The 23,836-nt window shown below is 40.8% G+C and overlaps 1 protein-coding gene across 8 annotated transcripts in view; it reads left to right on the top strand.

Annotated features, from left to right (window-relative positions):
- The window catches only part of OXR1 (oxidation resistance 1), a 349,896-nt gene that overhangs the window by 73,370 nt on the left and 252,690 nt on the right, over window positions 1–23,836 (top strand). The window contains exon 1 of one of the 8 annotated variants that reach the window (XM_058018420.1): window positions 15,223–15,444. The exons of 5 other annotated variants lie outside the window; for them this stretch is intronic. In XM_058018420.1, coding sequence (XP_057874403.1) covers window positions 15,411–15,444 — 34 coding nt within the window. In that variant the 5' untranslated portion in view covers window positions 15,223–15,410. Of the gene's footprint in view, window positions 1–15,222; window positions 15,465–15,947; window positions 16,033–23,836 lie in introns of those variants that run through there. 2 more of the 8 variants (XM_058018429.1, XM_058018477.1) reach the window with 2 other exon arrangements.

The following is a 23,836-nucleotide window of genomic DNA, read 5'->3' as shown; positions in this document are numbered from 1 at the left end:
GTTTTTGTCACAAGCCTGCCTTCATTTTGCTGCACTCCAAACTCTAAACTTAGAAACAAAGTAAGAAAATGCTGTTTATTCCTATAGGGTTATTGTGAAGTACTGAAATGCTTCACAGTAATGAAATTCCATAATGAATATCATAAATAAAAATTTCTAAAGTAACTTCCTGCAGATAGCATGTCCTATTCAGTGCAGTGCATATTGTGGTGCTTGTTTATTTTCTGATATTTCAGAAGCAGCCCTTATTGAACGCTTTAAGTTTATTATGAATTTTTCTCAATAAATTTGTATTGACACCCTGTAAATCCTTGACTTAATTTTTCTTTATGGAATTAGTTCTAAAAGCTGTAGAATTCATTATAGCTGTCAATAAATCTGTTGTTAAGTTCAACCACACATATTACTAACCATCTGAAATGTTTCAATAGGTTTGTGACTTTCAAGAGTAATACAAAACATGTAAATCTCTGTTAACCAGTGTGGAGCATGAAAGGCTGTTAAGAATGACATTGAGAACAATATTTTCATAGGTTTACAAAACCTATGTGTGTTAGCTTGTTCTCTACATTTTAAGGCAGATAAATCTTCCCTTTGCCATTTGTTAGTGGGTGAGGAGATCAGGCAATGGACCATGAATTCTTTGTACTTCAGCTACCAAACCATCTCCCCAGCCTCTTACTAACCACAAGTCATTCTGCTTCTGTGCTGCAAATATGTTATAGGCCTGAATGCAGCACAGGAAGGGGGAAACAAGTTTATGTGGCCATATTCTTTGTTCCCACCACTGAGGGTGTGCTGCATCCCACAGTTCAAAAGCAATTTGTTAGCTTCACTGTAGGAAGTGAAGCTTTTTTTACCTAGCAAAAAAAATTCCATACTACATAAGTGCAGAGGTACATTAAAGGTAACCCTCTAAATAAATATACCCTTTCTGTCACTTACCCTCTTAGATGGCATTTGTCCTCACTCCATCACATGTTTGTCTGATTCACATTCCTGTACCAGAATGGCATCTACTGACTGCACTGTATTCAAGCTCACCCAATGAACAGATTCTCTATACTCATAAATCAGTCACTGGGAACTGTTCTCTTGAGGTGTATACATCTTTAAAATACACCATGCTCCTGTCAGTAATCTGATAAACTGTCATTGATTATATTCAGGGGAATATGTTATTTGAGACAATATGGTCACCCAGTCCTTGTGAAAGCCATCATCTTCCTTTCCAGAAACAGGGAAGAGTATGTCAGGGAAACACAAGGAATATCTGATTTATTTTCTGGTTCCCTGAAAATCTTAAGTAGTGCTTTTTATCTTCAAAGGAGTGATAGAGTTGGGGATTAACTTTGGATATAATCTCTAATTTACCCGTTGTCCACGGGCAAGAAATCTATATTGTCACAAGAATTCAGCATTACATACAAAGGAGTTAAAATTATATTTCTGCTGCAGGAGTGAAGGTCATGGTGCCCTTGTGTTTCCTCACAATTTGTTTCGTAAATGAAATGTATTCAATTGTAGCCTTGCTCTGTCTATTCCTCTCTGTCTGTGCTTTTTGAAAACTTCCAATGCAGGAAAATAGCACTAGTTTAAGAAAGGTGACTTTTATGACATATCCAAGCAGAATGACTAAGGAGAAAAAAAATGTCTATAGTGTCACTCCATGATTTACCAAATGTCAGAGAATCCAGAAATGAGAGCATAGTTAAAAATCTTGTATATGATAGCAAATGCTTCACTCAGATCTCATTCCTTTATTCACAGTAGACATAAATCCATAGGAAACCAGGCTTTGGATTTTTCTTCAGCCCTATTTGCTTGGATCACTTTGAATTTTTAAGAAAGTCTATCAGAAAAGCTAAAGAACATTAGATACTTAGATCTAATGTTGGGAAAGTTGGGAAATAAATGACAAAAAAGTACTAATTTGCATTTTAATTTTGTCTAAAAAGTATAATTAATATTAAACCTTTACTCATTGCGGTCTTCACTGTTATCTATGTGTTAGATATGTGTTAGATATGTGTTATCTATACACAGTATTCAGGGCATGGTGGGATCTGAAGATTTGAGGTTAGGTAATCTCTATCACAATGAGCTGTTTTAAAGACATTGGACATCCATTCATGTAGTGTTTATTATCTGAATTTGAACAGTCCTGGAGGAAACACTGGTGAAAAGAACTCTGGAATCACTAACTTATATTAACAGGACATTTTAAGATTTTTTAAAATTTTGCATTTTGGCATCAGGGGAAAAATTACAGTTCCAGGGAACATTTATAAGTTGGTTTAAATATGAAAATATTACAGGAAATACCCTGAGCTTTCAACCCTAAAGCATATCTAACAAAACCATGGGCTATAATTCAGTTTTGCAGAAGTGTTCTGAGGAAGCATCTCCTCATCATTCAACACATCATAAAAAAAGAGTAAATTTGGCAAGTAGGCATTCATACAGCTGTGCATCTGTACTTATACCACCATACTCTATATCTCTTAATAGCTCCCATGAAGACCCCACTAAATGGTAGGAGAGTGACCCAAAGCTACCTACATTCATCCATCATTCTCATACACCTGGGAAACGTGAACTGTCCAAACACTGCCACATCTGCCCCTTTGGCAGCTGTGAACAACAGACATGGTAACTGGCACACCCAAATGACAACCTTCGAATTTGCACTTCAAAGGAAAAATCAGGAAAGTTTTACCTGGACTCTTTCCATTATCTAACATTAAACATATCTTCACCTGTGTTTGATTCCCAAGCCATGGGTAACAAACCAGCCTTGCCTCAAAATACTTTGTTTCTGTGGGATTTTTAACTCAGAGATAGAAGCTTTTGACTGCAGCATGTTTGCATCAGTTGGCTTGGGACCTACATGGGTAAAGGGCAGATCTGTATGAGTAGTGGGTAGTGAATTGTTTCTTGAATAAACAGACCCCTGTGTTAGATTTATGAAGGAGAAAAAAACCCCAAAATCATGCATGTATTTTGTCAGCGTAGTGTAATTTTTCTTTGGTAAGAAAATACTGAGATTATTCCTTATTTAAACTAGCTCATTCTAGAAAAGAGTTCCCCATTTTAGAAAAGAGTTCACCATATGTGACGGTGTTCACAGGGGTTCTTGGATGAGGGAAGGGCTGAGGATCTGACTCCATGTTTCAGAAGGCTTGATTTATTATTTTATGAAATATATATTACATTAAAACTATACTAAAAGAATAGAAGAAATGTTTCACCAGAAGGCTAGCTAAGCTAAGAATAGCCTCAGAAAGAATGATAACAAAGCTTCTATCTCGGACAGAGAGTCCAAGCCAGCTGACTGTGTTGGCCATTGATTACAAACAAACCAACACGAGCCAATCACAGATCCACCTGTTGCATTCCACAGCAGCAGATAACCATTGTTTACATTTTGTTCCTGAGGCCTCTCAGCTTCTCAGGAGGAAAAATCCTAAGGAAAGGATTTTTCATGAAAAGATGTCTGCAACAACCATACTGCGCAGAATTACATTTTCATTTACCGTGAGGAATACAGCTCCTTCCTGATATCCCTCCCTGGAGCTTCTCACTGGTTTGCTTGAGTGGTTCCCCTTATTTGTGAACATCATCCTCAGGCTGCAAACTCTTCCAGTGGGGAACTCTCTATGGGAATTATGAGCATCTAACACAGGGCTATGAACTCTGGAGGACACCTTAGGACTGGTAGTGTACAATATGAGTGATACACACACACGCACACATTGAAATAGGCCCCAGCAGCTTAGTTGAAAACATAGAGGAAGCCCATGTAACAAAAGGAGTTTGAATTCAAATCACCAGAATGCTCCAAAATTCTGGGGTTATTATTGTTGTTTTTTGGTTTAGTTTGGTTTGGCTTTTTTTTTACTGTCAGTCAGTATATTCTGGTCCATCTGATCAAGGCATTTTATCATTGATGTCTCATGTCCCTCAACCTGACTAGTTTTAGTTTAAAATCACTTCCAAAGTATTTGGCCACCCAGTGGGATTGTCAGAGTCCAGCTCTCACAATAATTAATTAAATAGCAAACAGGAACAGGCCATGACAGCATATTCAGTAGGGTTACTTTCTGTTGAAGGCTGATGAGGATTTCACTTCAGTAAAGAGAACTGAACTCAATCATAATAGAATTTAAGTTTGAATTTAAGAATAGTTGGGATATAATAAAATAAACTACTTGCAGGAACAAAAAAAAAAAAAAAAAGAATACTCAACAGTTTCTCTGTGTGTGCTATTTTCAATCCTTTTCAGAATTCACATGTTCTTTAGAGTTGTATACATCCTTTCCTTTTCTTCACAAAAGAGCAAAAAAGCAAACCAACAAATTATACCCAGAGGCAGAAAACTATAAACCCTTATGAGAGTTAGAGCCTTAAGATGAAAACGAGCAGAGATTCCAGCATGCTTTATAATTTATAGCAATGAAATTTCTGATTTACAATATTAGTATCGTATATAAAATTTTAATCAAAAATTGATTTGTTTCACAATCTCTTCCCCATGTTGACCAATCTCCCAGGAACTTAAATAATGCAATTTTTGACCAGGGCTGCCTAGAGGACAGAAACAGAGGAAATGAAAGACCTCTCCAGTCATTGGTTTCCACCCTTGGCTTTATAAGCAGACAGGTTGCACGGTCCTGTCCATGAAATTTCCTGAAACTTATTGCTTTGTCATACAAGGATCCTTTTCCCTTTTTATTGTGTATGTATATATAGCTGATATTTAGTGATTTATTCCTCTGCCAGCATTTGCCCTCAGAGAAAGATGTTGTTCTTCCTCTTGTTAATGACAATTCCTCTTGTATATTTCGGGAAAACAAAATCTCTCCTCTCAGCCTCTGCTTTGCAAAGCTAAACAAACTAAACTGCTCTTCCTTTTCTCACTCAGTGAACATTCCATGTTCCTGGTAAAACTTTGCAATACCTATTCCACTTTACATCAGTAATTATTATCAAAGAGTGAGTTGGTTATATTTATGGATTTAGGTGAGGACATGCAAAAATCAGAAATAGAAAAGATCTGTTAGACCTATATTTGTATCACTTTCCAGGTTTTTGCCCCCTGGGATGTTTCCTACTAATATTTATTTTCTGAAATATTTTCAAAAATGATTGTTCTTCAATTAAAAGCTCAACAAAAATATATAAATCAGAAAGAAACCTATAATCTGGAGGCAATCCCCCATGATCATCAATTTACAGATAAAAATTATGTTTTGCTTTTGGAACTCACAAGTGAGCAAGGATTGAAGACAAACCTGAATAGAACTGATGTTTTTCTAAAAATTTCTATAATTTTGTATAATTTAAACTTCATTTTGTCTGTAAGAGCAGAAATTATACTTCAGCCTCTCGTACAGGAACCTTCTTTGAGTTAAAAATAAATAGTATATGATGTTTTAGGATATAAAAGAACAATAGTAACACAGGAATTTGTTTTACAAAGCCACACAAATTTTCTACCAGCCCCCTTTTGGAATTTACAACAATGCAATTGGTAATTGTATATCATACACAATACATCCAAAAATGTAATTAAAGAGATTTCTGTCCTAAGACATATAAGGAATATGCCTTTTAAAATGCAGGCTTAATGCGACAAGAATCAGGTAGCTAAAGTTCTGTGTATTGAAAGAAGTTTGAGAGATTTACTTGTTTGACAAAGGATCTAAATGCAAATGAGCACCAAGATCAAACCACTATTAAAATAATTTCGATCTAGGCAATGTAGCAGAAATAGTGGTTAAAAGCACAGCCAAAAATATCTACGGTGACTCAGAATCTTTGAAAATCCACAATCAAAACAGCCAGTAATGTGCACCTGTGACCCTTCTACTTGTTTTTGCAAATGCTTTATCTTCATTTCTAAAACTATTTGCAAAGCAGGGCCCAAAAGCAGAAGATGCCAGAAGTGTCCAGCCTGCTGAGAAACAGCAGGTTTTTGCTGTAACAGAAGCACCATCAGAGCCCCCGTTTGCATTGGCTTAAATACTGCTTAAAAATATGATATGGGTTGTTTGCTGCTGTTTACCTCTGAATCATTCAGCAAAGAAAAGATAATGGGGACCAGAAACTCCCAGTGGCAACAAAAAGTGGTATGGACATACAGGTTTAAAGTATGGGAAAATTTATTGTGAGTATTTTATCCAAAAACAAAGGTATATAATTAAAACCTTTAAAAGTTGAGCTCAATAAAGGAAATGCCTCTGTGTTTATCCACCTTTCTGTCCAACATGGAATTGAAAAATTCTGAACTATTTCACTTGCATAATTATGAATAATTTTGGTCTTATTTTGAAATTTAAAAAGAATATCCATATGTTGTATTCATATTGTTGTATAATTATATTTCCTGAGTCTCATAGCTTCTTGGTGGTTTTCTCATGGCAGATCTTCACAGCAGTGGTGTTGTTGCTTCTCGGTCAGGGCTCCTCTCCCAGGCTCTCCCTGACCACCCCGCCCCCTTTTATCTCAGCTACCTCCATGGGCTACAGCTGCTGCCCAATCAAGGACATCACAGCTGCAGCCCATTTACAATAACCAGAATCAGGGCAGGGTCACTAATACAATAGAGAGATCTTTAACTGCCATACATATACTTACAGTACATAAGTTAACTCAGGCCCCCACATCCATACATATTTTAAAGGAAAGGAGAACAGTTTCTGTAATGTCAAGGTCAAATTGTGCAGCAGAGATTTTTTTTTATTATTTCATATAAAAAGAAACACTAGGATTTTTTCCTAAAAATCCCCATTTCCCCCATTTTTAAATTTAATTTGGTGTGTTCTTATGTAATTTCTATCAAAATATTGACAATTTCAATTTTTATTTATACTAGTTCAGTATTTTTGTGGTAGCTGGAGAATTTGCTTGTCTATTTGTTTTTCTAGTCTAGCTTCAAACAAAGCTGGAGTTGAATAAGAAATTTTCAGCAGCTGGGATATGTTTGCATTGTCTGAGGTCAGCCATGTCAGTTCTGCAATCCAGTCATTCCATTTTTTACCTCCACACTGAAGTACATGGACATCATGATGCTGCCTTCCCCAGACCAGCATGGCTGGGGGCATCCTGATCCTAAAACCCCCATTTGATTTTCAATAGCATCAACAGCAGAACTTCCATCGCCTTGATATGTTGTCCACAAACTCCCAAGGACACCCATGACAGCAAGCAGTTGGAGTTAATGCTTCATTCTAGGTAGTTTTTCTTAAAGCTTGCACAAAACATGCAAAAGAAATTTGGCTGGTTATGCCCAAGGTGAAATTACCAAATCTCAAGGCACTTTTTCACAGTGATTCCATGAGTGAAGTGCTTATGGGGCACATTCAATCAGGTATCCTCATTAATATCTCAGCAAACTCTACAATGCATGAATGCTTCATGGTCTTTTTTGCGCCTTCCTTGCCTTATCCTCCATGCTCCTTAACACTGCTTTTGCTGGATGCCAGCCCTGCATGATGCCTGAATACAAACATTGAAATGCCACTTCAAGTACATACCCTGACCAGCTATTTTTGGGCAGCCTATATGACATTATATAACAGCACATATGCTATAGATCTAGATTTTCGTTTAGCTAAAATAATTTTCTCCAGTGGCTTGAATTTAAATTTTGCATTTATCCCTAAACAAGCTCAGAAGTAGTTTACCTTTTGGGTTACTGCAACTCTGTATTTTTCTGCCAGAGGTAGAATATCAGGGTTGATATGTAGCATTTAACAAGTGAGATTTCACATTTATTTTTCAATTGGTTCTAGTTTGCATTGTTTGTTGAGATTTATTTTAAATGGTGGCACCAGTTTTCTAGGTGGTTAAAAGCCACGCTTTCCAAAGTTTATTGAAAATTCATAAAGCTTTATGAAACATTGTCATGTCTTTCTTTTTTAAGCATATAACTAATTCTCCTTAGAACAGTATCTGTAAAATATTGCTATTTTCAGCAAGTTTTTTTTTTAATTAAGGTTACTGAAAACCTTAATTTTTCTTTATTTGTTATTGTTGACTGTTTTTTTTATTAATGGCTTTTGCTTTATAAATCCACATGGAAATTGCATGGAAGGAAAATTTTTAATTAGTTCCAAAGCTGTTCCATTTCTGCTAGTTATTAAAGGCCACCCTTTTAAAGATGATCATACCTTGATTAATGTTAGGTTTTAGAATAGTGGAATATATGGTTTCTGTGAAATCATAGATGATCTCAGCACACTTCTGGTCTTTGTACTGATTTACAGAAGACAACCAATGGCTCGGTCATGTTGGTGCACGCTGCTGGCCAGGCTCTGCTGACTACCAGAGCCTCATCTTCCTTTGCAAACAAGCATATGACTTGTTAGAGATTACTGAGGGAAAGCAAGGGACCATATTAGATTGAATATTGATCTCAAAGCAGTATGCTGCACTTCTCTCTAGTTTTTAATAGCAGCATTAATAGCACACCGCTTTTACTGCTGCACTCTGAGGCAGATATTCCAGCAGCTTCCTGGAGCAGAGTACTCCACACATGAACTTCTTCCCACATTAAAAATCTCATATTCTCTGTTTATTTTGGGTATGCCCTAAAATAATTAAATAACAGAAAAGCTGTGATTTTCTATTTCACAGGGGCTCAGCTTGAGTAATGTTGAAGGAAGCCTGGAACTGATCTACGTTTAATTTTATTACTGAAGAGATCTAAGAAAACCTTTCTGAAGCATTTAATAAATCTCCATAGTAATACAAGCCTGTGACTGTTTTTACAACACCTTGTTCAATTATTGGTTTCTTTGAAAACAAAGTAAAATAATCTCATGTATATAAATTTGTATAATGTGTGAAAGTAATGCAAGAACTGAAAAAGTTCCCTATACACTACTGAGAACAACACACAAAAAATTTTACAGTAAAATATTCACTTCTAAGTTCCCAACTGCCTGGTAGAACTTTCAGTTAAAGTCAAGGATGGATATTTAAATTCAATGTCTAAGGGAAAAAAACCTTCAAAGCCCATTAAGGGCATAAAAAGTAGATTACTTCAGATTGATTGGGAGAAAAATATTGATTACAATAAAGAAAATGTCTGAGATGATGATTGTCAACAAATTTCAAATGCTGGAAATGCTGAACTTACTCTTAATAAAAACACATTCCATATTCTTCCTATATTAGTATATAAAGGTATTTTCCTTTCACTTTCATGAGGAATTAATATGAAATTTGTTGTTTGAAATCCAGCTATATTTTGAGTTGTTTCTTCTAACAATTCTATTTCTTACATACAAAACCTTTCTGCAACAAAGAATATAGACCTGTTCACTGGGCAGCACTTGCATTGGTGTCAGTGCATTTTCTGTGTAGCAATGGCAGGATGAACCCTTAAGCTGTGCTCTTATCAAACTCCTCTATCAGGAGGCCATAGAAAATCTGTGGGTTGTCACTGCTTTTCTCTCATAGACCAAAAACTGCTGCTCTGAGCTGTTCACAACAAAAATGGATGCTTGACATGATCAGGGAACGAGAAAGCATACCATAAAGATAATGAATTACAGAAGTATGTGTTTCCAAGGGTTTCAAACCACTCAAGTCCACTGGCCATTTCTTATGGAGTGTATGGTAGCAAAACTCCTTGGGTGCTAAATGGGAGTACAGTCATTGATAACAGCCACCAATTATCAAGAATTATGGCATATGGCTAGACCCTTCTATAGAAATCTTCTGAATAGCTCCTCTAAGGTATCTGTGTAATCAGGACATAGATGGGAAATAGGATTTTGGCCACTGTGAATTCCAGTTCAAGGAAGGCTATTTATAGCAAGCCTCCAAAGGCTTAATGCTTAATGAATATTAATAGTGGAAGTGGGAATTTTTATATAACATCTTGGTTTACCAAACATAAAGAAAGATTTTGTTGCATAACCCTTAAATTCTAAAAACCAGCATCACACCATCAGCTACCTGCAGAGTTAACAGAGATCACTCTCATGGTTCAAAGCGTGGATATGATCCATCCTGGGGATCACACATAATTTGCTACAACTGATTTTATCATAGGTATTATCTAGCCCAGCATACAGCCCCAGCAGTAACAGAAAGAGACACTATTAGAAGACAGTATATAAGACTAAAATTTTGAAGTCTGTTCCCCTAGTACTGCCCTAGAATTCACAGCCCTTGGGTTCCAAGTACTGAAGGCACTCCCTGGCCTTTCACACATATATTGCCTATGGGTTTTGCTGATCCTTTTTTGAGCCTGCTGGTCTGCCTACAGAGCTTCTTGGGGTTATACATTCCAGAAGATCACTGTCCAGGCGAGGGGGTGAAAGTGCTTTCTTTCATCAGTGTTTCAGTATTTTCACTGAGTTTATGCAGTACTGTGGTATTTGGTGAAAAATCATTCTCATCCACTTTTCGTCTTATGTACTGCTTTCACAACTTTGTAAATCCCAGCCACGTGGCCCTTCATGCTTCTCTTCACATGGAAGAATCCCAACCATTTCACTCTCCCCTCACAAGGCAGTTGTCTGCTCATGCCAGTTGCTTTTCTCTGTATCTTTTCCAGCTCTGTCCTTCACAGTCACAGATGAAGCCCAGCCTCCACTCCCAAGGATGCCAAACCCTTCGTTGGCTCTTTTGACCTCTGTTACACATCAAAGTGGGAGCTTCAGAGAGTGGTCAACAATGACTCCAAGAGATCATTACTGAGCTGCAGCTGAAAAGTCTAAGCTCAGTAAACACTATTTAGACTATTTCCTCTAAGTCTATTATCATATGCCTTGTGAATCCTTCTCTTCCCCCTTCATTCCAGGGAATTCATGTAAATGTCTCAGTTATTCCTTATGGAAATCCCACATTTCTCTATCCCTATGTCTTATTTTCCTGTCCTAACAAAAATGTTTGTTTTCTGTTCTCATTCCCTCCAAAAGCAGGAGGAGGGAGGGGAAAGGAGAATTATGTGCCCCACATTCATGTGCCAGAGTTCCCTGCTTTATTACCCATACCACCAATGTTATCCCCACCCTGGAATTTCTGTACTTTCAGTTTGTTGGGAGCTAGTCCCCTTTTCAATCCAAATGCAGAATGAAGCATCAGTCATCTGGTTTTATTTTGTGCTTCTTCACTCTAACTCAAAATCTCTTGCCTTGAGCACACCTTTACACATATTAATCACACAATATTTTCTGTTACTCTGAAGAACTTCTCCCATTTGGACTACAGACTGATAGCTGGATTCTCTCTGTGCATGCCTCATGTGATTCTACACCCTGGTCTGCATCAAAAGCAGCATGGCCAGCAGATCAGGGGAGGTGATTTTGCCCCTCTACTTCACTCTGGTGAGGGCAGCACCTGGAGTACTGCATCCAGTTCTGGATGCAACATAAACAGTATGTGGATGCCTTGGACTGAATCCAGAGAAGTGCTACAAAGGGGATCAGAAGGCTGGAGTACTTCTTCTCTGAAGACAGGCTGAGAGTGTTGAGATTGTTCAGCCTGGAGAAGAAAAAGCTCTGGGGAGAATTTAGGGCAACCTGCCAGTACCTAAAAAAGAGCCCGCAAGAGTGTTGGAGAGGGTCTTTAAGGGGTAGGTAAGGAAGAGATTTTACTGAAAGAGAGTGAGGTCTAGATTAGATATTAGGAAGAAATTTTTCCTTCTGAGAGTGATGAGGCACTGGAACAAGCTGCCCAGAGAAACTGTGTGCATAGCCCATCTCTGAGAGTGTAGGAGAGGCCAGGCTGGAGGGAGCTTTGAGCAACCTGGAGTAGTTGAAGGTGTCCCTGCCCATGGCAGCTGGATTGAACTGGATGATCTTCTAGGTGCCTTCCAACTTATCCCATTCTATGATTCTATGATCAGTCTACAATACTCAAACATCCAAGTTGTATCCTTGAAAATAAGCTTTGTCCTGTAAGCAAAGGAATAAAAAAGAGGAATATTCTATCTACTGCACAGGAAGCCTGGGTACTCCACTATGTGGAAAAATTCCCTAGGACAATGAACTCAAAAGATAAGGATGCTAGAATGTACCTTTGAGCTATACAAGGAGACAGCAGAGAATCTGAATATTGCTGTCAAGGAGAAGGGTGAAAACAACACTGAGAGGAGACAGCTGGGAGGGCTGAGGTGAAAGTCTGAGAGCCAGAAGCAATCATTGGTATGTCAGAGCCTTAGCTCATCAGCAATATGGAATTATAGGGGATATATTTGAGAAATACACATTCACTAGAGCATCCTCAAGCAATATGAAGAGAGATTGATAAAGCGCTGTGCTTTGCGTGGAGTGCAAAGCTGCACATTTTCTGAGCAATGAGGAATTGGTCCCCTTCTGTCTCATGGGACACAGCAGATATTTAAATCTTTGCTGCTGCATAGGAACAAGATGCAGCTCTATGGATATTTCTGCTGAGCAAAACTTGAAGAAGAAAAGAACAGCTTTCAATATTCAGATGGGTGTCTACATCTAAATATAGTTCACTGGCTGGTACAGCAGATGCAGCCACCACTTACTTGCTAATGTCCAATTTGATAATCTGCATCTGGGTGATTATGGTCTTTTGAAAGCTGGAACTTGCTATTTTAGGCTTTATATGTATATATATGTGTGTATATACATATAAAAATTTCATGCAATTTACAACACTGTGGTTTGAGTGAGGAAAATCCATACATGTTTGTCTCTCGTTGTGAAAAGGAACTATATTTGATAAGTTCTAAAGAGATTCCTTATAAACAAAGAGAAGTGTGAGAGTTATAGTACAATTACCCATATATGATAGATACGAGCAGAATGATAATACAGACTGCAGAAAAACCCATGTTTTCTTTGCCAGTATTTTAAGATTTGTTCTCATGATGAAGAGTGTTCTGAACTCCCTAGACAGTAAGAATCCCCAGCTGGAAGCTACTCTCCTGAAACTCGGGACATCTTTCAGGCTCCTGATCTACCCAGATCTGTATGCTGGTAAAGGTGCAAACTGTTCCAGGAAATTCTCCAGAGGCTGCCTACTGCTCCTGCAGAGATCCAGATGCAGCCAGAAATACATTATCCCACTGTTATCCCAAATCTGAGTCTGCATTCAGAAGACTGCCTTCTCTATTTGCCCTGCTGTCTATCTCAAGATCAATAGTTTCAGCTGAAAGAATTACATAACTCCCCCCCTCACTTTGTACAGTTATGCCTCCTGCATAGCTTACAACTTTTTATAATACATGGTGTACTGGTGGCTGGACTAGAGAATATAGTGTGTCTCATGTCTTAGTAGTGCAGAGAATGAGGAGAATTGGTGAACATGTGTAGTGGGCTGACCCTGGCTGGATGCCAGGCACCCACTAAAGCCACTCTCTCTCACTCCCCTCAGCAGCTAGACAAGGAAGATATATATATATATATATATATATATATATATAGGGGTTCATGGATTAAGGACTGGGAGAGATCCCTTATCAAATACCATCATGGGGAGAACAGGCTCGAGTTAGAGACATTAATTGAATTTATTGCTAACAAAATCAGAGCAGGATAATGACAAGTAAAATAAAACCTTGAAAACATATTCCCCTCACGCCTTCCTAGATCTACCTCATCCCCCAGTGGCTCAAGGAGGCAGGGAAAGGAGTTTATGGTCAGTTCATCACCTGAGGCTTCTCCTGCTGCTCAGGGAGAAGAGGGGTGTCCCTTTTACAGGAGGCAGTTCTCCATGAACCTCTCCAAAGTGAGTCCATGTCAGGAGCAGCAGCTCTGTGTGAACAGCTGCAGGGTGAGTCCCTCCCATGGGCAGCTGTGCTCCCAGCGCTGCTGCAGTGTGGGTCACCCTGCCATGGGTGCAGCCCTCCAAGGACAGCTGCTCCAGCCTGGGGCAGGGCCCTCTCTCCACTGGCTCTTCCACAGGGCCACAGCCTCCTCCAGGCACCCACAGCTCCAGTGTGGGTCTCATCCACACGTGAGGGGGGATTTCTGCATCCCTTTGGACCTCAACAGGCTGCAGGGCACAGTTGCCTCACCGTGGTCTGCAGAGGAATCTCAGCTTCCATAAGACTGGAGCACCTTCTTTCCCTCCTTCTCCATTGACCTTGGTCTGCAGAGTTGTTCCTCATATACTCTGCTCTGCTCTGGACACAATTACAGCTGCCAATCTTTGTTAAATGTCTTCCTAGATCTGTTATCACAGGGTAATTAGCAGCATTTCTAATTGGCCCAGCCGTGGCCAGTGGCACGGTGCATCTTTGGAGCCATCAGGGATGGGCTCAGTCGGACACGGAGGAAGCTGCCAGCTGCTTCCCACAGAAGCCACCCCTGCACCTCCCCACCTTCTGCATGCCCCCTCCCCCCACCTCCTGCATACGAAAGCTTGGCTTTAAAAACCCAACACAACCTGATTCACTCCCTATTTAATACTATAATCTTTGTGACGTCATCTTCTGTATCTCCAAGTACTGAGGTAGTTACCTACACAATCTTGTCTAATAATCTATGCCATTGTATGTCAGTCTGCAAGGGAAATTGCTTCCTTGCTCTCACTTTATTTGACAGCACTGACAAGTAACACTTCCTTTCCTGATTATACCCACCTACGTGTGATTGAGGGTTTTTTCTGCAGTAGTTTTTGCTGAAGGCTGTGTTAGACTTCCGATGAAGATAAACTTCAAGTGATCTCTCATGTCTACTGAAATAAATGAAATATTTTTAATGTGGTCTTGAGTGTACATTATGTCATCAGAATAGCAGATTATCATGATGCAGAGGTTGTCTGATATTTTTTCTTAGCAGTAGTTAAGTATTTTTTAAAGATGCCTTTTTGTGTGTGTGTGTATGTGTGTGTGTGTGTGTGCAATAGCCATTTTCTGTATCCATAAAAGCAGAATTCAGTAATGCCTCTGAACTTCTGCTAGGGGAATATAATTTTAGACTCTGTAGTATCTATATAAATCTAAAACAATGTGGTGCTATTACGTTTATTCTTGTCGGTCTTTTAGGAAGGTAGAGAATGATAAGCCACGGCTAAAAAACCCCATCAGAAATTCCCATTCACAAATACTTAGGCGGCTTTCAATTTCAACAGCTCTCAGTTTTGAAACACAGCAGTGTCAGTGAGAGGTGATCATGTAATTTCTGTTGCCGCATAGATCTTCCAGCCTAGCAAATTATATTTAGGAGGGCTGTTCTTCACGCTTTTCGCCTCGGACCTGCCACATTCTCATCTGACTGCTCTGAGCTTCATGGGAGATCTCCCGAGCGTTTGTCACTCCCCAAGCCTCGTCCGCATAAGCTAACGCCTCGGAGCAGGATGGAGACGTCTCCAGAGAAACGCCGCATGAAAACGTCGCTCGGCATCCTCTCCCTCACTAAGTAGAACTCATTTCTGAAGCCGCTGCTTCACGGGGTAGCCTGGCCCTGAGATAAATGGCCCGGCCCGAGATACGCTCCCGGCCCCGAGGTAAATGGCCCGGCCCCGAGGTACGCTCCCGGCCCAGCGCTGGGGTGAAGGGGGCAGAGCCCGGCAGCCGCCCCGCCGGACGCTCCCAGAGCCCTCCCTGCGCACCCCTGAGCGCTCCGGCGGCCGCAGCCGAGCGCACCGCAGCTCTCCCGCCGCAAAGGCGCGGGCATCGCGGGCAGCGCGGGCTGCCGGCAGCGCCCCGCTCGCAGAGCCTCTCCTCCGCCGGCTCCGCGGTGAGAGCCCCGCGGCAGCGCAGGCCCCGGCTGCAGAGCCTCCGCTCCGGCTCCGGGGGAAGCGCCGTGCGGCGGGAGGAGGCGCCCCTGGCCCGGGGCTGCGGGGAGCGCGGCGGCCGCCGCCCCTTTAAGCTCCAGCTGTTCCTTTCTGCGGCGCCTATTTTTAGCGCGTCCTCTTGGTAGCATCCAGCTCTGCCCCCTCTCTCTCCGCGCTCCCCCGTCCCCCCGGTGGTAGGTTCCGCACGGCGGGGGGACTGAGCATGTCCGAACGCGCTCGGCAGCGGCCGCCGCGCCGGGGCTGCGCTCGCTCGCAGCGCGGGAAGGAGGGCGCGGGTGCCGCCGCCGCCGCCCGCAAGTAAGTTTGTCCGCGGGCGCGGTGCCGGCGCGGGCGGCGGGCGAGGGGCGGCAGCCGCCGCCTTGGTGCCGCAGGGGCGGCCCGGGGCAGGGGTTCGGCTCCGGGCTTCGGCGCCCCCCGCCCCTGGAAGCTGGCGCCAGGCGGGATGCGCGGCGGGACCGGCTGCACCTGTGCGCCTCGGTGCGCGCCTCGGGGCGGCCGCAACTTCCCCGCTGCCCGCCCCCGGGTCAACGGCTCGCGGCCTGGCCCGGCTCGGCTCGGCTCGGCCAGGCGGGTCCGCGCCGCACGGGTCGGCGGAGGCAGAGCGCGTCTGTCCCCTCGGTGCGTGTGCGGACGGGGACGGCCCGAGCGCGGCGCGGTGCGCTCCGAGAGCGGTGCGGTGCGCTCCGAGCGCGGTGCGCGGCTGCGAGCGGCATCGGGAGAGGCGGGCGGCTGCGCTGGCCCCGCGGAGAGGGCGCGATGCGAAAATACCGAGAGAGTGTCGGCGCAGGCAGTGCGCCCTAAGTCAGCGAGGCTGCGGTGCTCAAAGGAGTTTCTAATTTAACAGATGATGCCGCAGGAAAGAAGCAGTTTGCGGAGAGAAACTGTAAGGACACAGGTTTTTCGCTCTCTCGCGTGATAATTTATTCTAGTTGTTCTTTCAGTTTAGAAGAGGTACCGTGTTTTAACTTATCGTCAGTAACCAACAAATACCGAAGTATGCCCCGAGATTTTTGCCTCTGAAAATGGTTTTTTTATATTAATTTTAAAAATGCTTGGTTTGTTGTTCAGTTCACCTGTAAATGCCTTTAACGCTACGTCTTCCTAGTACTAGTGAATATAAAGATTTTCACTTAACGTTGAAAGCGGCATGGTTTAGGTAGTTTCTTTCCCTGTGCTCTAAACCGAGGAAAGGTTTCAGAAGCTGCTTCCCTATTCAAAGGAAGTTTTTTGATGTTTGCAAAGTTGTATTAAGATAGTTTTCTAATTAAAATCATAATAGGGGAAGGGGAATTTGGGGCGCTTAGCGTGTCACTGGTGGAAGAATTGGGCTGAGGGCCAGTAAGATGTTCTTGGTGGACAGCCTGTTTTAATTTTTATTTGGCTATGTCTGTAGGTGTTGTCAGTCTAATGACCCGACTTTTAACATTTTTAAGCCATGCTTATCTTTGCACAATGACTTAGATTTGGTGTAGTACTCAGACATGAATATTCATATAAGCTTAAATGTCTGTATGCTAAGCCTCTTCAGAATTTAGGTGCCTTTAAAAATAGTTACAGACGCAGAAGATGCCATTGCTACTGTGTATATACTTGAGTCTGTTAATTAGCTTTATGCAGCGGAGACGGGAAGGCTGCTGGATTCCGTACCTCTGCAACTCTTCAACTTTTCCCTTCTCCCAAATGAAACTCCCTCGCCTCCGCCCGCCGAGGCAGCGCTCCCGGAGAGTAACAATTGATCCGTGGGTTTCTGAAAGCCAGTTTGCATGATTTGGCTCTAGTTTGTGCACAAATAAACTGCTGTCCTGTCAGTTCCATTTTTAAGAGTATGCATTAATGGGGGAAAATGGAATTCTTGAGTTGATGCTTTTTGCCTTCTGTAAAAGACCACAGGAAGATGCAGCAAGAAAGAACTGCCTGTGTTGACAGCATAGTGATAAATAAGAAGGGAAATTCTTGTGCATGGCAACCTGCCGTTTTTCTCATGTGATTAGATTTTATCTGAAATAATACCCTGTATTTTAAAGAATAAATTTATTTAAAATATGAGAAGTCGTCAAAGTTGGAACTTTAAAAATGCCTTTCCTTATGTTGCTGGAGTAATAATTTGTTTAATTATTTGGATTGTATTTTACTGTTAGGATGTTTTAGTACTATTTATTTTAGTTCCAGAGCTCATACATATTGATAGAATTATTTCAGCATCCTAACCAGATAAGGATTCTTTGATAGTCAAGCAATTGCTAATAGAGCATATAAGGATATCCTTAAAATATTTGCTGTGAATTATAATTCCTGTGCAGTCTCAGTTGATTATGTTTTCTTGTCCAGGTTTGAGCCCAACTAGTGGAGATGAGAAAATTGTTACAGTAACAGTGGGTTACATATTAGTTGTTTGAGAATGTCTAGTTAGCACCTGCAGTGTTTGCGCAGCTATGTTTCCCTTTAAGCAGAAAAAAAAAAAAAAAGGTAACTAATCTTCTTTCACAGTGCATATCTTTCTTTCTGTTAAGACTTTAAGATTTTTTCTCCACTGCTTGCTTAATCTAAAGAAATATCTTCCATGGGTTTGTTTGTTTATAAAAGTGTGTCATCTTGCATTGTAGGAAATATACATACTCCTCCTGGATTTGGGGGAATAACAGAACTATTAAAAGAAATGTGAAACCACTTTTTTTTAGTTGAATTTCACTTAAAAACTATACCCCCCTTGGTCCTCCCCCCCCCCCCCCCCCCACATCCCCAAACCCTGATAATAATGACTTTTTTTTTTTTTCTTTTTTTTTTTTTTTTTAATAGGGACGTGATGATTATTTAAGTCTGGTAGCAGAAGGCAGTAGTCTAGGATTGTCAGCACTAATGATCATTTGTTAATTCACAAGTGCTCAAAGAGCATTTGTTTTTGTTGATGAGCTACTGTGACTTACTTCTTCACCCTTCCGTGAGTTGCTGTTGTTTCTTAAGTTACTGTAGCAAAAAACATTAAACTGTGCATACTATTGAAACATATGGGAGGTGCCAACCTCACAGAAGCAAACAGTTGCTGCTGGCGAGCCTGGTCGGGTGTCAGATTAGCACGAGATTGTTTCATGATTGAGGATGGCTTAGCTCGGGAGATACTGATACTTTTGTTTAGTGAAGCCGTTTACCTGAACGTGGGATATGGCTTCCTTGTTCCTTGCAGCAGATATTTGTTAAATAGGGGGTCTCTGGTGTGTGAGCTGTTGCCATCAGAGGCAGAAGGAGCATTTTGAAATAGGCAAAGAATTGTGAGTTTTGAAGTCCATGGGGAATACCCTCAGGTGTTCAAACAGACATTGCTCTCTTAATATCATCAGGGGTGTTTTGTGCCTGGGCCAGATGCTTGTGTGGCTCCTGCAGCAGTGAGCTGTAAATTACCCTGCTATTCCAGCATCTGCTCCAACGAGATTTACTGAAGATTAGATAGAGATACAGAGAAGGTAGCTCCTGGATATCTAATGATGTGTCATACACTTTAAGACAGGAAGTTATTTGATCTGCAGGTTAAAATCTTTCAGATGGATCAGAGGCCCCTGTTGCAGGAAAACCTTATCTGTGGCTGCAGCAGTTCAAGTAGTGAGTTCCTCCTGAACATAAAGCTGCTGCTTGTATCTCTCAACTACACATTGAAGCAAGTGATGACCTCCTGCTTTCTTACATTACTCTGGCAAAACAGGGATCTAAGACATATTCAATTTGTTGTTGTTGTTGTTGTTATTCTACTGCCTACTAATAGGGTGAAATGAGAGAGAGAAGTAGGAGGGAAATCATAAACCTGTGTCAGTCTTCCATCCATGTTCCACAGATATTATACTGCAAGCTAATTGGAGGTTTGTTTCCCTAACTCTTAAATGTCATGAGGACCATGAGTCCCACTTTGTTACTCCTCAGGAACACACTTATTATCTTTGATGATTGAGAAATCATGAAAGAAGAGGTGTGTTTGACATGGGAGGAAAGGGAAGACAGAGAGAACAGCTACGAGCTGGATGTGTGTTATAGAGGAGTTCTCAGCAGAGCATGAACACAGAGCAAAAACACTGCCTGTCACAAAGACAAGGATTGGACTTTCTCTGGGGCCAATGTGTAATGTCTTGCCCATATAGCACAAGGATGGTAACAGGAGGGGGGAAAATGGGATTGTATGAGTTCCTCCATTAACAACTTGAGAATATGAAAGGCGTATCAGTCTTTTTTTTTATTCTGGAGCTGGTTGTTTTCAGGCCTAGAGTGATAATCTAAATCAATTTATGTATTTCTGGTGAGCTTTTATTCTTTATCCCAAATCCTTATGATTTGGGTCCTATTCATTATCCTCCTCCACCCCCAGGTGTAATAGTGGGTCAACTTTGGTAGCCTGACTGATTTGAAAAGGAGAGTTAAACTTAACATTTTTGAAGGAATGAGGAGATTTCCCCAGTACAACTGTGGGCATTGTAAAACTTGAAGGGACCTTGAGGGACGAAATGACTTGATGAGACTTACCACTTAGAAAAAAAATATTTTTAATTTAATGTTTTGGAGTAAATCCCTCTCAACACTTGTGTGTCCATTGTGCACTTTCCAGTTATTAATTAGCCCAAGGTTTTGCTATTATAAACTAAATTTTAGGCTAGTGTGGTTTTTATTCAACTTCCAGCTATCAGGTCTGGCTATTTGCCTGTTCAAAGAGCTACATACTGTCCAATTTTTTAATAGGAAAATCTGTATCAATTGATGAAGGCCTCTTAATAAGACTGAGTTCATCAAATCTTTTGCTCTTTATGTATTTTCACTTCTGTTTTCTTTTTGTGTCTGGTCAGTTAGACTGTTTTCTGTCTCTTGGAAGCTGTGCACCTACTGTGCCTGGATGAAAATGCTTTTCCTAACGTGTAGTAACTTTGCACACAAATTAAATGGTAAGGGCAAGATAAAGTCAGGACCCTAATAGGAAGGAGAGACTGTAAAGAAAGCTCTGATGGTGAAGTAGGTACAGGTTGTCTTATCCTTTGCTGGGAAAATCTATCAGTGGTCAACAATGAAAGATGAATGAAAGGAATTTTGAACACTAAGCAGAGCTTAACAGACCTTAGCAAAAGCAAGACCATTTCTGTGGAAGATGGGAACTTTGTTAGGCTGGGAATGGGAGCCTTAGTTGTGCAAGATCCAATGCTGCAGTTTACACATCATTCAGTCATCAGTGACCAAAGACTGACACTTTGGATCAGCCTGGGACATGCACCCTTTGCATCCCTGTGAAGAACAGTTGACATATTTGCAATCATGGATGTAAAATATTTCTTACTGACCGTGTAAAACAAAGCTGTAGCAGTTCTGTCTCAAACCTGGGATGACTCTGGAAATATTACCTGCTGAAAGTCTTTGTTCAGTTGATACCATTTGTATCCACTTCTGTTCTAGAAGGCATTGTCACAGCCATCAGGATAGATTACTAGAATCCATCCTGTCTATCTTCAGTGGGTGATCTCAACCACCCAAGCACCAAATTTGGAGAAAAAATATGCAAAATGAACACATAGCATGGCTACTTAAATAATATGCTTTTTCTTTCCAGACATTATATATACAATTCTCATTCATTTCACTGTGAACCTAATTTGTGGGAACAGAAAAGAATTGTCTGCCTCCTGTGTTCCTTCATATAAAATGCTTTTGGGACACATAGACATGAAACAAATTTTATAGGTAAAACATAGTTCAACTGAAGTACTTGCATAGGTAAATAGAATCCAGAAATCTTTACATAAGCTTATATATGACATGCATACAAAGATAAGACTTTGATACTGTAGTCAGAACTGTGTTTTTCCCCAGAGCATAACACAACCAGATTCCATGAAGATACTTCCTAAAATAATTGTAAGTACATTATTAGCTATTCCTAATCTAACCATAGCTATATAAAACCTTAGTAATAAATAATATTTCATAAATATTAGAGAGCACACTAAAAGTGTTAGTATTTATAGTCACTGTAGTGCAACTAGATTCACTTGCAAGTCTTCTTTATACTTCCTTTCTGATTTTAAATTATTAATACTGTTCTATTTCAGAAATTGATATTTGTATACTGTTGATGTAAATCCAATCTATTCAGTCATGTGTTTGACAGTTGAATTCCAAGTGGTCTTATGCATTTTGTTGCACAAAAAAGCCAGGGCGTCCATGTTGTTTATGAAAGGAAATTCCAAGGTGATTGATCAATTAATATTACATCTTTTGTAGCTTCTGGAAAGAGAGACTGTAACAGTTTTTAAATCCCCTTTAAAAAAGGAAGCAACTCTTATCCAGGACTGTAAGAAGCAATTGCAAGACAAAAGGATGCAATGGGAAGCAAAATGTTTTTTTCTTCTGGCTTTAATTCTCTATTGGGATCTTATTGTTAGTGTCTTTGGGTTTTTAGAAATTTTCTCTGGGATTACTTTTATTTTTTGGTTTTTTTTTCATTTTTTCCTGGAGTGACTATAAACATTAACTGTGGTGAAATATTATAGCCATAGGAATAATGCTAACTCATTAGTAGTCAATCTCACTTCTACATGAAAGCTCAATTCCCTTGTTGTACTTTCTGCTTGAATAGTTTTCAAAGAACCACTCTAATTTTATTTGTGGACTTAAACTACTGATAGAATTCCCACTCATACCTTCTGTTGCCATTCCTATATCACCATGGCAAAAATAAATTGTGTCTTTCTTGCATGCAGTTTCCATATGCCAGAAAGGATGATAGTAGCAGGAATTGGCTGGTCCATGTGGAATGCTTGACTGTGAAACTCTTTCTGTATGCAAACTGTCATACCTCCTTTTTCTTTTTTCTTCCTTTTTTTTCACTGAGGTCTGCCTCACCTGAAATCCTACATACCTGAGTTTGTGCTCCACTGAGAAGTTTTATCTGAAGAAATGAGAAAATTAGACACCTCTAAAATGGGAACAGTTGAATAGCTAAGTGTAAGAAATTGTAAGGAATGTTTAGAGGTGGCATTAACTGAAGTGGCAGTAACATCTGTACAATGAAGATAGCACAGCATAGCATAATGTGAAAAGATAAGTTCATTAATGTTGGTGAAATACTCTGATGCTGTAGTGATGATCATCTTGGAGAGGCTCACGAGGAAATTGATACTTCTGGCATCCTAGCAGAGCTTAACTAGAGTTCCCTAAGGCTATAGACTGAACAGCTCTGGTCAGACTAGACACCAAATACCTTCTCTGCTTACTCAGTAAATGGTGCTGTCTGAGTGTTGTGGAAACAAGTGCAGTGAAGACATAGCTGAAAATCGTGTAAAGCTGTTAATCTCTCCTTTTGGAGAAGATTGTTTAGACTCTTGGTGACCTGTGGTTCTTAACTGTGTTGCAAATAGCAGCCACGGTATGAGGTGTTGGTTCCTACTGAAGTCCCCATCAAACTACAACCAACTTTCTGAACTGGGGGAGAAAAGCTCCTTGTGCTGATGATGTGACTGTGAAAGAAGAGATCTGTGTAACTCTGCATAGTCATTAGTGAGGGTAAGTGAATACAGACAGCAGCAAATAAGGCAGAATTAAGATACAAATGGTCCTGATTTTGGTAAATGTGATAATTTTCCTTACACTCCATAAAGGAAATGTCATCAAAATCATGTTATATGTCTGCTGGAACTCTGGTACATGTGTACATCATATCCACCAGCACTAGCAGAGGTCTGCAAAGTGGTCAAACCCAGTGATGGAGGCAGTGATTGTTATTGCCCAGGTGGAGGAGCAGCATGGCTGGGTGGAGTTTGCAATGTTTGGAATGAAATGTAACCAGACATTGTAGGTAGGGACCTTAAAGATGATCTAGTTCCAACCCCCTGCCATAGGCACATCTCCCACTAGACCAGGCTGCCCAGTGCCCCATCCAGCCAAGCCTTGAGCACTGCCAGTGAATAGGGCAGCCACAGTTCCTGTGGGCAGTCTGTACCTGATGTTTTACTGGGACACAGGGGACAACAAATTCTCACTGCAGTTCTGTCACAAATGTTGCCGTAAGTGTTGCAGGAAGTTTTGAGCAAGGCTTAAATTATTCCTAGATACAAAGCTAGACCTTAATGAAGCTTTAAAG

Source organism: Melospiza georgiana, chromosome 1, assembly GCF_028018845.1.
Source record: "Melospiza georgiana isolate bMelGeo1 chromosome 1, bMelGeo1.pri, whole genome shotgun sequence".
NCBI lineage: Eukaryota > Metazoa > Chordata > Aves > Passeriformes > Passerellidae > Melospiza > Melospiza georgiana.
This window is presented reverse-complemented; position numbering and strand designations above follow the sequence as displayed.